Source organism: Heteronotia binoei, chromosome 14 (assembly GCF_032191835.1).
Source record: "Heteronotia binoei isolate CCM8104 ecotype False Entrance Well chromosome 14, APGP_CSIRO_Hbin_v1, whole genome shotgun sequence".
NCBI lineage: Eukaryota > Metazoa > Chordata > Lepidosauria > Squamata > Gekkonidae > Heteronotia > Heteronotia binoei.
The window spans coordinates 64682897-64697652 of NC_083236.1; the positions used below are offsets into that span (position 1 = coordinate 64682897).

At 49.5% G+C, this 14756-nt stretch overlaps 1 protein-coding gene across 1 annotated transcript in view; it reads right to left on the reverse strand.

Moving 5' to 3' along the window:
- Positions 1-10352: 10352 nt before the first annotated feature.
- Positions 10353-14756, reverse strand: part of ZDHHC7 (zinc finger DHHC-type palmitoyltransferase 7) — a 64894-nt gene continuing 60490 nt past the window's right edge. Inside the window, exon 8 of the mRNA XM_060254376.1 lies at positions 10353-10949. Within this exon, the coding sequence (XP_060110359.1) occupies positions 10773-10949 (177 nt within the window). The 3' untranslated portion in view covers positions 10353-10772. The remainder of the gene's footprint in view (positions 10950-14756) is intronic.

Below are 14756 nucleotides of genomic sequence, written 5' to 3' on the forward strand. Positions count from 1 at the left end.
TGTCAGTTCTTCCTGGCCTCCATATTTTGCCCATGTACGGACAGGGGTTAGAACATTATGATGTCTGAAGAAGCCCACACAAACAAGAAAAAGGAGGCAGAGGCTAGTGTGTGATGAATCGGCATCCCTTTGTCCTCTGCGTTACCCAATCCCCCAGCCACAAGCAGCCCATGGAGAAACCACAGATACTCGCCAGGGGTAGAATTTTAGCAGGAGCTCTTTTGCATTTTAGGCCACACGCCCCTGATGTAGCCAATCCTCCAAGAGCGTACAAGGCTCTTTTTTTTAAGCTCTTGGAGGACTGGCTACATCAGGGGGTGTGGCCTAATATGCAAAGGAGCTCCTGCTAGAATTCCACCCATTGATATTCCACAGAATGAGATATATTTATGTACTTCTATGGCTGCATGTCATCAGAGCCTGATACAACCTTCAGTGTATCGTAAGACCCAGCTCTCAAGATTCAGGCGGGCTTCCTTTGTTGCTCCAAAACATTCTAAATCTACTGCTTGAGTAGCAGAGACAAAAAGAGAGACCCGCTGGTATTAAAGAGGCCTAAGCCCTCTGCCCCGCCCCCCCCCCGGTGGTGCAGAGTGGTAAACTGCAGTATTGCAGTCCAAGCTCTTCTCACGACCCGAGTTCGATCCCGGTGGCAGCTGGGTTCAGGTAGCCGGCTCCAGGTTGACTCAGCCTTCCATCCTTCCGAGGTTGGTAAAATGAGAACCCAGCTTGCTGGGGGGGGGGGGGGAAGCGGAGATGACTGGGGAAGGCAAGGGCAAACCACCCAGTTAAAAAGTCCGCTGTGAAAACGTGATGTGACGTCACCCCAGAGTCGGAAATGATTGGCGCTTGCACAGGGGACTACCTTGACCTTTGCTAGATTACAACTGAGAATGCTCTCTATCAAAGATCGACAGTGTGCAGCCTGTTTTCTGTTGAACATTCAATTACGCTCCCGTCTGCTGTGTAGTTGTCGAAACAGAATCGGGGACTGCTCGGGAGATCATCCGAAACAGAGTATATGGGGGGAGGGAGGAAGAGGTTCCTTCCACACAGATTTCTTTAAAAAATGGGATTTCTAAACATCTGCCGCTTATTCTTGTGATTCACTGAATGGTTTCTCTTCCATTTCCCCCCAATTGCAATAGGACCGACCACGGTTTGTATCGATAGCTTTGAAGCGGTTGATATTTAGTACACAAAGTGTTTGAAAGTAAATGAATTAATAAGGCGTATCAGGCAAAAATATCCGATTAACGTCTTGATATCCCCACTGTTTCCCAGTATCTGGGTGGAACCCTTCAAGGTAACATAGGGATAGGGACAGTACCAGATCAAACCCTGCGGAGCCGAAATCTTGGGGGCCCCTGTGCAAATTACCTCAGAGGTCAGTAAAATGGAGCGCCTGCCCTGCCCCCCACTGCGGCCTGCAGACCCCTTTTCAAAAGCCCCTTTGACTAAGCTGCGGGGGAGAGGCAGAGAGAGGTAAACTTGGCGACGACGTCAGCAGCAGCCGCAGCAGGCAAGTCGGGCAAAGAGCAGCTCAGTTGCTAGCTGCACATGCAGGCTGGGGGGGCTGCAAGCAGGGGGGGAAACCACGGGGGGAAGCTGGCCTGGGGCCCCTAAAGTCACAGAGGCCCATAGGCTAGTGCCTACTTGGCTTAATTGTTAATTCCCTGGATAGGGATGGGCAACCTAAAATGTATTTCCTTTAAGAACATAAGAGAAGCCATGTTGGATCAGGCCAATGGCCCCTCCAGTCCAACACTCTGTGTCACAGAAGAACATAAGAGAAGCCATGTTGGATCAGGCCAGTGGCCCATCCAGTCCAACACTCTGTGTCACAGAAGAACATAACAGAAGCCATGTTGGGTCAGGCCAATGGCCCCTCCAGTCCAACACTCTGTGTCACAGAAGAACATAAGAGAAGCCATGTTGGGTCAGGCCAATGGCCCATCCAGTCCAACACTCTGTGTCACAGAAGAACATAAGAGAAGCCATGTTGGATCAGGCCAATGGCACATCCAGTCCAACACTCTGTGTCACAGAAGAACATAACAGAAGCCATGTTGGGTCAGGCCAATGGCCCATCCAGTCCAACACTCTGTGTCACAGAAGAACATAAGAGAAGCCATGTTGGATCAGGCCAATGGCACATCCAGTCCAACACTCTGTGTCACAGAAGAACATAACAGAAGCCATGTTGGGTCAGGCCAATGGCCCATCCAGTCCAACACTCTGTGTCACATAAGAACATAAGAGAAGCCATGTTGGATCAGGCCAGTGGCCCCTCCAGTCCAACACTCTGTGTCACAGATAAACATAAGGGAAGCCATGTTGGATCAGGCCAATGGCCCATCCAGTCCAACACTCTGTGTCACAGAAGAACATAAGAGAAGCCATGTTGGGTCAGGCCACTGGCCCATCCTGTCCAACACTCTCTGTCACACAGTGGCCAATATATATATGCACTTTGGCTAATAGCCACTGATGGACCTCTGCTCCATATTTTTATCCAATCCCCTCTTGAAGCTGGCTATGCTTATAGCCGCCACCACCTCCTGTGGCAGTGAATTCCACATGTTAATCACCCTTTGGGTGAAGGACTTCCTTTTATCCATTTTAACCTGACTGCTCAGCAATTTCACTGAATGCCCACGAGTTCTTGTATTGTGAGAAAGGGAGAAAAGGACTTCTTTCTCTACTTTCTCCATCCCATGCATCATCTTGTAAACCTCTATCATGTCACCCGCAGTCAACGTTTCTCCAAGCTAAAAAGCCCCAAGCATTTAACCTTTCTTCACAGGGAAAGTGTTCCAACCCTTGAATCATTCTTGTTGCCCTTTTCTGGCCTTTTTCCAATGCTATAATATCCTTTTTGAGGTGCGGTGACCAGAATTGTACACAGTATTCCAAATGAGACCACACCATCGATTTATACAGGGGCACCTCGCCTTTCTCCCCAGTGGGACCCCAAGTGGGTTACATGGTTCTCCTCTCCGCTTTGTCCTCACGACGCTGCGAGGTAGGTGGTGCTGAGGGTGTGCGATCCAAGGTCACCTAGTGAGCTTCCATGGCACAAGTAGGGATTCCAATCTGGGTCTCCCAGAGACTAACCTGACCCTCTTAACGGCTGCAAACCGGCTCTCCATACATACGTGAAAGATGTAAGATGAGAATGCCACGCATCATTAAGCTGACTTGGAGCTCTGTATTTACGCATGCGTGCATGCACACGGGGTAAGCCACGTCAGGCGCTGAAAAAGAGCATCCTAAGATTTTGACTCACAATACAAGAACTCGTGGGCATTTGATGAAATTGCTGAGCAGCCAGGTTAAAACGGATAAAAGGAAGTCCTTCTTCACCCAAAGGGTGATTAACATGTGGAATTCACTGCCACAGGAGGTGGTGGCGGCCACAAGCATAACCACCTTCAAGAGGGGTTTAGATAAAAATATGGAGCAGAGGTCCATCAGCGGCTATTAGCCACAGTGTGTGTGTATATATAAAAATTTTTGCCACTGTGTGACACAGAGTGTTGGACTGGATGGGCCATTGGCCTGATCCAACATGGCTTCTCTTATGTTCTTGTGTGACACAGAGTGTTGGACTGGATGGGCCATTGGCCTGATCCAACATGGCTTCTCTTATGTTCTTGTGTGACACAGAGTGTTAGACTGGATGGGCCACTGGCCTGATCCAACATGGCTTCTCTTATGTTCTTGTGTGACACAGAGTGTTGGACTGGATGGGCCACTGGCCTGATCCAACATGGCTTCTCTTATGTTCTTATGACTGAGAAACATCCCTTGATAGATGAGGCAGAGGTTTGTGGACTACAAATCCGATCGCTTGGGGGAGAGCATTCCTGCAGGGGAAAAAAAACTTTTCAGTGATGCAGGGCTTTTTGTAGAAAACCTCCAGTAGGAACTCATTTGCATATCAGGCCACACCCCCTGAAGCCACCATCGTTTCACACCTGTTCGCTCTGCCAGAAAACCAAAAAAAAAAAAAACCCCCAAAAGGATACAGGCTTTGCAGTAAGGAAGAGCAAAGCTGCCTTATACTGAATCAGACTCTTGCTCCACCAAAGTCAGTACTGCTTATTTGGACTTGCAGCGGGCCTCCAGCATTTCTGACCTAATCCTTATTGGGAGATAGATCGGAAGTAGGCAGCCGTGTTGGTCTGAAGTAGCAGAACAACATAGGATTCGATTGCATCTTGAAGATCAACTTAGTTTTATTCAGAACGTCAGCTTTCGGGTGCTCCAAGCACACCTCGCCAGACGAGGAATCCAGCACAGTGAGCAGTCACACATAGCTGGTAGGCAGCGGCTCAGAATGCAAAAGGGTACAGATTTTGCATTCGAAACCCCTGCCTACCGGATAATTTCACTATTCTGTCATTGGATCTTAAATCTGTACCATTCCGCACTCTGACCGTGCCGGACTCCTCGTCCGATGAAGACAGATTGAAGCTGGGACCTTCTGCACGCCAAGACAGACGCTCTACCTACAGGGGTTTCAAAATCATTTTTTTTTTTACGGTGGCCGGATCTGACATAAATGAGAGCTTGTCAGGCGAGGCCATGTTGGGCCGGGCCATGTGTGTACCTATTTAAGATTAGGCAGCGGAGATATAAACTTTATAAAGGACACAGACAAAAACAATTAAATAATTATTAGGGTTTGTAGAATCTTTTGGGCTCAAGCGCCGTGTTCTACTGGAGAAAGTTTTTCTTCCAGACGTTTCGTTCTCAGCTGCGGAGAACATCCTCAGTGGCGTTGCAGCCGGAGCAGGCGCTCTGACCTTCTTGGCTGCTGTGCATTCAGTGAGGCCAGGGCTGCTGGAGAGCTAAATTAAATAATTTTTTAAAAACCCTCTTAAAACATGCTGAAAACATCAGCAATCATTGGGTCTTAAAGGTGATTTCTTTGTCTTTCTCCCATTGGATCTGGGGAACTGTCCAAAGGAAGCTCTGGCTCTTTCCTCCCTTCCCCAGGAGGGGGAGGAGCCTCAGCCAACAGAAAGAAGAGAGGTTTGGCTCAGTAGCTCTGCTGTGTGATTGGGAGATCCTGGCAAAGTAAGTTCCACCCCCCCTTCCTTCCCACAGGAGGAATCTCAACCAGTGGAGAAAACAGGCTTTGCTCTGTAGCTCCTGTGTGATTGAGCAAGCCTGGCAAAGCAAGCTGTTATGCAGAAGGAAGCGAGAGGAAGGAAGCGGATGACAGCCAGTTGTTCAGTGGCCTGATTCCGCCTTCAGGATGCATATCTGACACCCCTGCTCTACCATTAAGCCTCAGTCCTTGGTGGAAAATTGTGGTTTGCGCAGCCCAGGTTTCTGTGGCTGGCTGCGTCTTTCTGAGCAGAAAGTTCCTCTTAGGCATACAAAGGATGCAAGAAGCCAAGTGTGGGATCGGTGACCCTCCAGCCCCACATACATATAGCCCTGCAGGCGAGGGTGGGAAAGCTGTACATATGAAGCTGTCTTCTACTGAATCCGACCCTTGGTCCATCAAAGTCAGTATTGTCTTCTCAGACTGGCAGCGGCTCTCCAGGGTCTCAAGCTGAGGTTTTTCCCACCTATTTGCCTGGACCCTTTTTTGGAGATGCCAGGGATTGAACCTGGGATCTTCTGCTTACCAAGCAGATGCTCTACCACTGAGCCACCATCCCTCCCCAACATATGAAACTACCTTATACTGAATCAGACCCTTGGTCCATCAAAGTCATTATTGTCTACTCAGACTGGCAGCGGCTCTCCAGGGTCTCAAGCTGAGGTTTTTCACACCTGTTTGCCTGGACCCTTTTTTGGAGATGCCAGGGATTGAACCTGGGACCTTCTGCTTCCCAAGCAGATGCTCTACCACTGAGCCACCGTCCCTCCCCAACCAACACTGTACAACCAACACTTCAATTAGTCACTTTTATTTTACATTAAAAAAATTTTTTTTACAACAAGGGATCCAAAAGCCAAGAAGCTCCATTCCCCTGGAGTTCCTTACACGCCACTCACACGTAGGCGCGCGCACGCCTGCTAAATCACATATAGGTTTGGCTGCTTCCAAAGGGATTTTGCTGAATTCCAGCAGTAGAGCTCGACAAACGGAGGACACACAGACGATCGGGGCGGCTATAATTGATACCCAAGGAGACAAAGGGGCCCGACAGAAAAGGGTTTAACGCGATCATCTTCCGTATTTTGCAGTTCTCACCCTGTATATAAATCCCGTGATGCCTCCATCGGCCGCTCGCGACGCCTGTTTAGAAGTTCCCCCAATAATATGTGCACAGACTTCATTTTTTTTTTAAAAAAAATAGCAAATACATAAATAAGGAGAGGAAAAAAACACCCTGAAGAACTGCAGTATTTTTGTTCGTAGGCTGACAAGATACCTTTTGGCATTGCTTGTGTAGAACTATTTTTTTTTTAAAAAAAAACCCAAAGTCCCTTGAGGCACGCTCCGTCCGCAGAAGGTGGCCCACGTCCAGCTTGCTGGGGAAGACCGCCTTTACTGGCAAGTCCATCTCTGAACTGATTCTGCCTCTTTGCGCAATGGAGGTTTGAGCGGAAGTCTCTCCCCTGCACCGGGTACATCAGGGGGACGGGGGCTCTGTGTACGGGTCAGATTCTTGCTTCCCAAATTAAAAAAAAGGGGGGGAGGGGGAGAAAGAATGGAATAAATTGGTCCATACAGGCTTCTGGGGCAAGGGCAACGTGCCCTGCACAGTGCATGGTGTGTGTAGGAGGAATATAGGCCCAAACCTAGACCATATATCATAATGCCCCTGTATAAATCGATGGTGCGGTCTCATTTGGAGTACTGTGTGCAGTTCTGGTCGCCGCACCTCAAAAAGGATATTATAGCATTGGAGAAAGTCCAGAGAAGGGCAACTAGAATGATTAAAGGGCTGGAGCACTTTCCCTATGAAGAAAGGTTGAAACGCTTGGGACTCTTTAGCTTGGAGAAACGTCGACTGCGGGGTGACATGATAGAGGTTTACAAGATAATGCATGGGATGGAGAAAGTAGAGAAAGAAGTCCTTTTCTCCCTTTCTCACAATACAAGAACTCGTGGGCACTCGATGAAATTGCTGAGCAGACAGGTTAAAGCGGATAAAAGGAAGTCCTTCTTCACCCAAAGGGTGATTAACATGTGGAATTCACTGCCACAGGAGGTGGTGGCGGCCACAAGTATAGCCACCTTCAAGAAGGGTTTAGATAAAAATATGGAGCACAGGTCCATCAGTGGCTATTAGCCACAGTGTATGTGTGTATATAAAATTTTTTGCCACTGTGTGACACAGAGTGTTGGACTTGATGGGCCGTTGGCCTGATCCAACATGGCTTCTCTTATGTTCTTATGTACCATGCAAAGCAGACAGATGGCCACATATGCAGCATGAATGGGTCTCCTGCCTCACAGCCTTCTCTCCTGGTACCATTCTGCGCACTTCAGGATTTAACGCTGACGGGCCAGCCGGGAGATCAGGAAGCCCCTGTGGGGATCCGTCTTGGGACACTGTTCCCGGCCCCGATACGAGACCCGATTCAAATCAACCGCGCGCTGAGATGCTACGGGGCACGATGATGGGTAAATCAGCCACGAGGGATTCAAAGTTAATATGGCAGGTGAACCATCAGCCTACGGACTGGGATCCCAAAATGACGAGCATGCACGAGGAAGGGAGCGGCGTTGCTAGAACACCGGTATGGGCAGCAGTGGCCGCTTTGCTTAACAGTTGTCGCGACAGCGACTGCTGCTGCAGAAAAGGCAAGCCGTCTGCTGAAAAAGAATGGCTCATCTCATCGGTGGGGAGAAGCGCCAGTGCCAAAACTGGCAAGCAGTGCTTCAGCAACGCGTGGGGTGCTGCGAGACACACACACACACTCACACAGATGTGCGCATGGACATCTTTTTTTAGGGGGGGGGGACTCCAGCCATGGGGGAAGAAGAACCTCCGGCTTTGACGTGCTGGGCGCCGCTGCCGAAGCAAAAGCTCACCCCTGACAGTTTTAAGGCAAGTTCTACAATAGGAAGTTCTTGTTTGTTTTATTTCCCTCCCTTCCAGGCGCAAAAAACTCCAGTTTTGAACCCAGGTCTTCCGTTCCAGGCCTTGAGTGGCAGGCCATTCGAAGAACGGAGGGCAAAAAAAAAAGAGGTGAACTTTGTACTCTTACTCAGCATGTCCTCTCCTCTGGCTCTGCTCTGTTCCCCGCTGATTTAAGACCACTCAAACGTGGTGCCTTTTTTCTTCTCTACGAAAGGCAGCCGGCGTTGCTGACGTGCAACTCACTACTGCCGGCACTCTTTTTGTATGTAGTGTGAGTGGGGGGCGGGGTCTCCAAATCCGCCATAGGCAATCTTTCTGCCCCCTAACCAGTTGGGTTAAGCTTTGCACCAGGGACGTAGCCGGGATTTCGGGGTTTTTTTTTGGGGGGGGGGGTCAGGAGGCCACCCGATTTGGCCCTAAACATTTTCTGCTTCTCAAGTAAAGTTATGGTGCCCCCCCCCATTTGTCTAACTCATTCAACCTTCCAGATGGCTACAAGTAGGCTTCTCCCCCCCCCCCCCCCCGCCCAACCCAATCTGAAGCCCCTACAGCAGGGGTGGCCAACACTAGCTCTCCAGATGTTTTTTGCCTACAACTCCCATCGGCCCCAGCCAGCATGGCCAATGGCTGGGGCCGATGGGAATTGTAGGCAAAAAAACCATCTGGAGAGCTACAGCTGGCCACCCCTGCCCTACAGTTAACAATGCTGCGCTTGTTCAGAGTGGTGGCGAGTGGAGGTGAGCCAAGGGGATAGATTGGAGGCCCTCCGATGAAGGGGCTATATATACGGAAGGGGGGTTTGAATGGAGTGGCCTGGCTCCCCCTGTAGCTACAGGCCTGCTTTGCACACCTCACTGCTAAAGGGACCTGCCTGCCTCTCTTAGTGGTCATGCTAAGTTAAATGCAGCTATACTAACTGCTACGCAATGTAGTCTAGGTGGCGCCGTGCCATTGAGATCACACTGAACGCCACGATGCCAAGCACGCTGCCAGCTGAATCCCTAACCTCACCTTCTGCATGTGTGGGGGTGGAGTTATAGCAGGAGCTCCTTTGCATATTAGGCCACACCCTCCAGATGTAGCCAACCCTCCGAGAGCTTAAAAAAAAAGAGCCTCGTAAGCTCTCGAAAAATTGGCTACATCAGGGGGGGTGTGGCCTAATATGCAAAGGAGCTCCTACTAGAATTCTGCCCCTGGTGGGAGCTATGATGTACGCCAGGTGTGCTCGCATGTGCTAGAGCACCACTGAAAAAGCAGGGAAGTATCAGAGGCCCCACCAAAGGGACGCAGAAGCTTATACATGCATGAGCTGGGCGTGCACACAGAACCGTGCTCCTGCAAAGTTTAGAACTAGGTCCGGAAGGCGAACGATTTAAGACCCAACAGAACGAGGATGGCTCATTTCTTAACAGGCTTTTGGCAAAAGAAGCCAACTTTTTAAAAAAGAGACGTCCCACTTCAGCTTAAATTTTATTCTGCAGGTCACGGCGTGCGGCTGAAATCCTTAACCTCCGCTGCCTGAACGGCAACCCCGCCGGCACCCACCCCGAAGCGTGGACAGCTTTTGACAACATGCGCTGGAGCAGGGGTTTTTTTTGTAGCAGGAACTCCTTTGCATATTAAGCCACACACCCCTTGATGCAGCTAGTAGGCCCTGTAAGAAGAACCCTGTAAGCTCCAGGAGGATTGGCTACATCAGGGGTGCGTGGCCTAATATGCAAAGGAATTCCTGCTACCAAAAAAAGCCCTGCGCTGGAGAAATCCGTGGAAAAAAAAATACGTTACTGAAACTGGAGGTGGTCAGCTGCATCGAGAGCCTTCTGACCCGCAAGAAGATTGCTTTACGAGAAGCTTCTGGCCCCAGCTGCCTCCCTCCCCCCAATTTGATTTGCAAGGCGACAAAGCCCTCCTCTTGATACACCCAAGAGGCAGACACAGAGTTCCCTTAAATTATCATAATGTGAAAACTGGCACAAACATTTAAGCGGGGTGGGGGAGAGACGTTGGGACCGCTGCACGATTAAGCATTTCAAATGACATCCCCCAAAGGATTCAGCGCTCGTCACCCCTTAGCCAGTCTGGCGATGCAGCTGCGGATTGCAGGCTTTCGGATGTGAAACGCAGCTCGCTGGACTCAAAAGACGGAACAGAAAAAATGACGCGACGGGATCGAGTTCTGCCTCGAAACCGTCAGGGGACAAAAAGGGAGAATCGCGCTCGGCGGATGGTTTCCGGCAATTGGTACCTTAGGCGTCACGACTGACCACTTCAGCCCACGAGTCTTATAAAAACAGCGGAGGTCAACTCTTTAAAAAAAAGACGTTATCAAATAAAAGGGGACTGACAAAAAGGGGGGGGGGGAAGAGCACAATTAGTCCTGTAAAATAATAAGTTATAGTAGTAAGATGATATTTTGGCTTCTTCAGTGCGACCGTCCATCTTTCTCCGGGGGGGGGGTGGGGCGGTGTTTCATTTCTGCTTCCTGCTCAAAAGCCACGTGCGGGGAGCATCCGGCTGACGCTTCCAAGAGTTCATGAGATGTTGGTGACTATAAACGTATAAAATTCTGCTTGCTACAAGCAAAATGTCTCACTTGTGTTAGCCTCCACCGGTCACAGGTTCGAGGAGGGCGGCCTTCTCTCCTGGCCTCAAAATAAATACGATATACTTCTTTGCGTGGGTGTCAGTTCCGGTGTGGTTTCTTTGGGGGCGGGCTCAGACGGAGAACTCTGGACCCCCTTTCTTGGCTCTCAGCATCAGTCGCTTGATCTGGAATCCTGCAAAGGGGTTGATCCACAGCAGGGAAGGCTGGCCCCCGAAGACGGATTTCATCCCTTCCCAGCGTAACCTCCGCTCCCAGGTGGGCTTCTCGCTCTTCAGCCTTTCGATCTCCTGCAAAGGGACAGGGACGTATCTTCAACATTTTAATTTAATTCGATTTTGAGATTTCTATCCCGCCCTCTCCCGCAAGCGGGCTCAGGGAGGCTTACAATAATAAAACAACAGAGTTAAAATAATACCATAAAGAAAGACATTCCAAACAGGAGCAGCACAGGAAATGGTCTCACGGACACAGGCGGCAAACAGCACGCGGCTGGTGGCTAACAGCATAACAGAACACCGTAACAGAAGACCCAAGCGGGCAGCCGTGTTGGTCTGAAGCAGTTGAACAAAGCAGGAGTCAAGTCGCGCCTTTAAGATCATCCAAGTTTGATTCAGAACGGAAGCTTTCGTGTGCTCTCCAAGCACACTTCGTCAGAGCAAAGGTTTGCTCAATTTGTTAATTTTGCTATTCTGTCCTTGGATCTTATATTTGTACCATTTTACATTCTAAACCGCTGCCTACCAGATAACTTTACTATTCTCTCATTGGATCTTATATTTGTACCATTTTACATTCTAAACCGCTGCCTACCAGATAATTTTACTATTCTCTCACTGGATCTTAAATCTGTACCATTTTGCATTCTGAGCCACTGCCTACCCAGCTATGTGTGGCTCTGCTCACTGTGCCGGATTCCTCGTCTGATGAAGTGTGCTTAGAGCACACGCAAGCTGACGTTCTGAATAAAACTAAGTTGGCCTTAAAGGTCCAATTGACTCCTATTCGCTCCATAATGGTGAAATGCTGAGAGAAGTGATGACTTTCAAAGGACGCCCGCTGGGTTAATTAAAAGCCTGGCGGAAGAGCTCCGTCTTACAGCCCCCGCGAAACCTGCAGGGACCGGATCTCCAGGGGGAGCTCATTCCACCAGGTAGGGGCCCAGACCGAAAAGGCCCTGGCTCTCGTTGAAGCCAGCCGGGAGTCCTTAGGACCAGAGATTATGAGAAGATGTTGAGCAGCAGACCTCAGAGCCCCGAGGGGGGGGGGGGTTCATATGGGGAGAGGCGGGTCCCGAAGATATGCATACCCCTTCCCCTAAAAGGGGAAGCTGGGGAGCTCAGAGACTGCACTGGGCTCGTCCAACATGTGCGGTATGCGTGTGTGTTGGGGGGCGGGGGGAGGTTGGAGATGGGTGAGGGAGACCCTGGGCCATGTGCCAATTTATTTATTTATTGTATTTGATTTAATAATAATAATAATAATATCAAAACAACATCATAAGTCATACATACATATTATAAATCATACATTTAAAACCATATACCAGGGGTGGCCAACGGTAGCTCTCCAGATGTTTTTTTGCCTACAACTCCCATCAGCCCCTGCCAGCATGGCCAATGGCTGGGGCTGATGGGAGTTGTAGGCAAAAAACCATCTGGAGAGCTACCGCTGGTCACCCCTGCCGTATACATTAAAACCATCTAATTTCATTTGATGCTAAAAACTTGATGTTATGCCTCTTTCAGTTTTTCCCATGGCGGCGGTGTTCTTCTGCAGTAGATTCCACATTAAGGAAAAGCCAGCTGGAGGAGGGAAGTCTTGCAGGCCCTGCGGAACTGGGTAAGGCTCCGCAGGGCCCGCACCTCTTCTGGTAATTGGTTCCACCGGTGGGGAGCTGTGATCGAGAAGGCCCTGTCTCCGGTGACTTTCAGTTTGACCTCTTTCGCGCCCCCCCCCCCCACGCCGGAGCAGGCTCTGGGCGGCTCACAACAATAAAATAAAAACAATCAGTTTAAAAATTGCATACCATTAATACGACAATTTAAAATTCAATCATTAAACAATCATTAAAACAATCTGGTGCTGATATCGTATGCGGTTGTTTCGCATCCAATGGCTTCGGTGTTCTTACATTTTCTCCCACAATAACGGTAACTCTAGATCAGGGGTTGGGAACAGTGGCTCTCCAGATGTTTTTCTGCCTACAACTCCCATCAGCCCCAGCCACTGGCCATGCTGGCTGGGGCTGATGGGAGTTGTAGGCAAACAACATCTGGAGAGCCACTGTTCCCTACCCCTGCTCTAGATCTATTTAGACAATAAGCTGCCAGATGGACCCATGCCCTGGGACCCACGTATCTGACGGACCATCTGTGCACCAGTGATGGTCATCGCTCGGACATCTGTTGGCTTTCTCACTACTTAGGGGTGACCCGTCTGGCACTGACCACAGCCAAAGCCGTTCTGTGATGGGTCCACATCTGTGGAATGGTCTCTGTGGAACAGATGTGTGTGTGTGGGGGGGGCTCTTTGGGGATCTGCAGGAGATGCTGCAAGGCCTGCCTGTTTGCCGGGGGGGGGGGTGTTGAATGGCAGGCATCTTTTAAGAGGGGGGGGGATTTGGAGTTTATTGTTTTATTTTTAGGAGCCCCATGGCCAGAGTGGTAAGCTGGAGCACTGAAGACCAAGCTCTGCTTATGACCCGAGTCTGAGCTCGGTGGAAGCTGGGGTCAGGTAGCCGGCTCAAGGCTGACTCAGCCTTCCATCCTTCTGAGGTGGGTCAAATGAGCACCCAGCTTGCTGGGGGGAAAGTGTAGACGACTGGGGAAGGCAAGGGCAAACCACCCCGTAAAACTTTTATGATGTGACATCACCCCACAGGTTGGTAACAACTTCGTGCTTGCAAAGGGGACTAACCTTACCTTTTTACCTTTTATTGTTAATTTTAACTGGAAACGTTTCAAACTATTATTGTAAGCTGCTTCAGACCATGAGGAATGGTGGGATAGAAACATTTTAATAGAAGAAGAAATCAAACAAATATATAAGAATAAGAAGTGTTGGTTTTTATAGCCCACTTGACTTTGTTGCTGTTGTTCAGTCGCACAGTCGAGTCTGATTCTTTGCGGCCCCATGGACAAAGTCACGTCAGGCCTTCCTGTCTTCCACCATCCTCCGAAGTCTGCTCAAATCCATGTTTGTTAGATCAGTAATGCTGTTCAGCCATCTCCTCTTTTACCGTCCCCTTCTTCTTTTGCCTGTTTTTCCCAGCATCAGGATCTTCTCCAGGGAGTGCTTCCTTCTCATTTGGGGGCCAAAGTACTTTAAGGAGTCTCAAAGTGGCTTTCAATGACCTTTCCCTTCGTCTCCCCACAAAAGGCATCCTGTGAGGCAGGTGGGGCTGAGAGAGTTCTGACAGAATTGTGACTGGCCCAATACCACCCAGCAAACTGGGGAATCCAGTTTTGGTATAGCGGTTAAGTGTGCGGACTCTCATCGGAGAGAACCGGGTCTGATTCTCCACGCTTCCACATGCACCTGCTGATGTGACCATCGGTCAGCCACAAGTTCAGAAAGAGCAATTAACGTGCATTGATCCAAGTTGTTAAATGTTGTACTGAGACTCCAGGATAAAATAGTGAGAGAAAAAGGCTGACGAAGGACTGAAACCGTGAGGAATCCCGGCCCAGCGGTCCCTTACCCTCTCGGAGACAAGCTTTGCCGGAAATTTGAGGACTCCACCCAAGTTGCTGAACATAAGGGAGAATAGCGGGAAGTAAATAAACTGCCTTTATTATTACAGGGGAGATTGAATTTATACCCCACCCCTTACTACCTGAGTTTCAGAGCAGCTTACAATCTCCTTTCCCTTCCCCTCCCCACAACAGACAACCCTGTGAGGTAGATGGGGTTGAGAGAGCTCTGACAGAAACAGCTCTTGAACAGGACAGCCTTGAGAGAACTTGTGGTAAATATCAACAGGTTCCAATGTAAGTGAATAATTAAGTCAAAAATCACTGGAATAACAACAACACTTTTACACAAATAGTGTAGATGCAAGGGCAGCAGCCAACATGGTTCATGCTTCCCCCAGA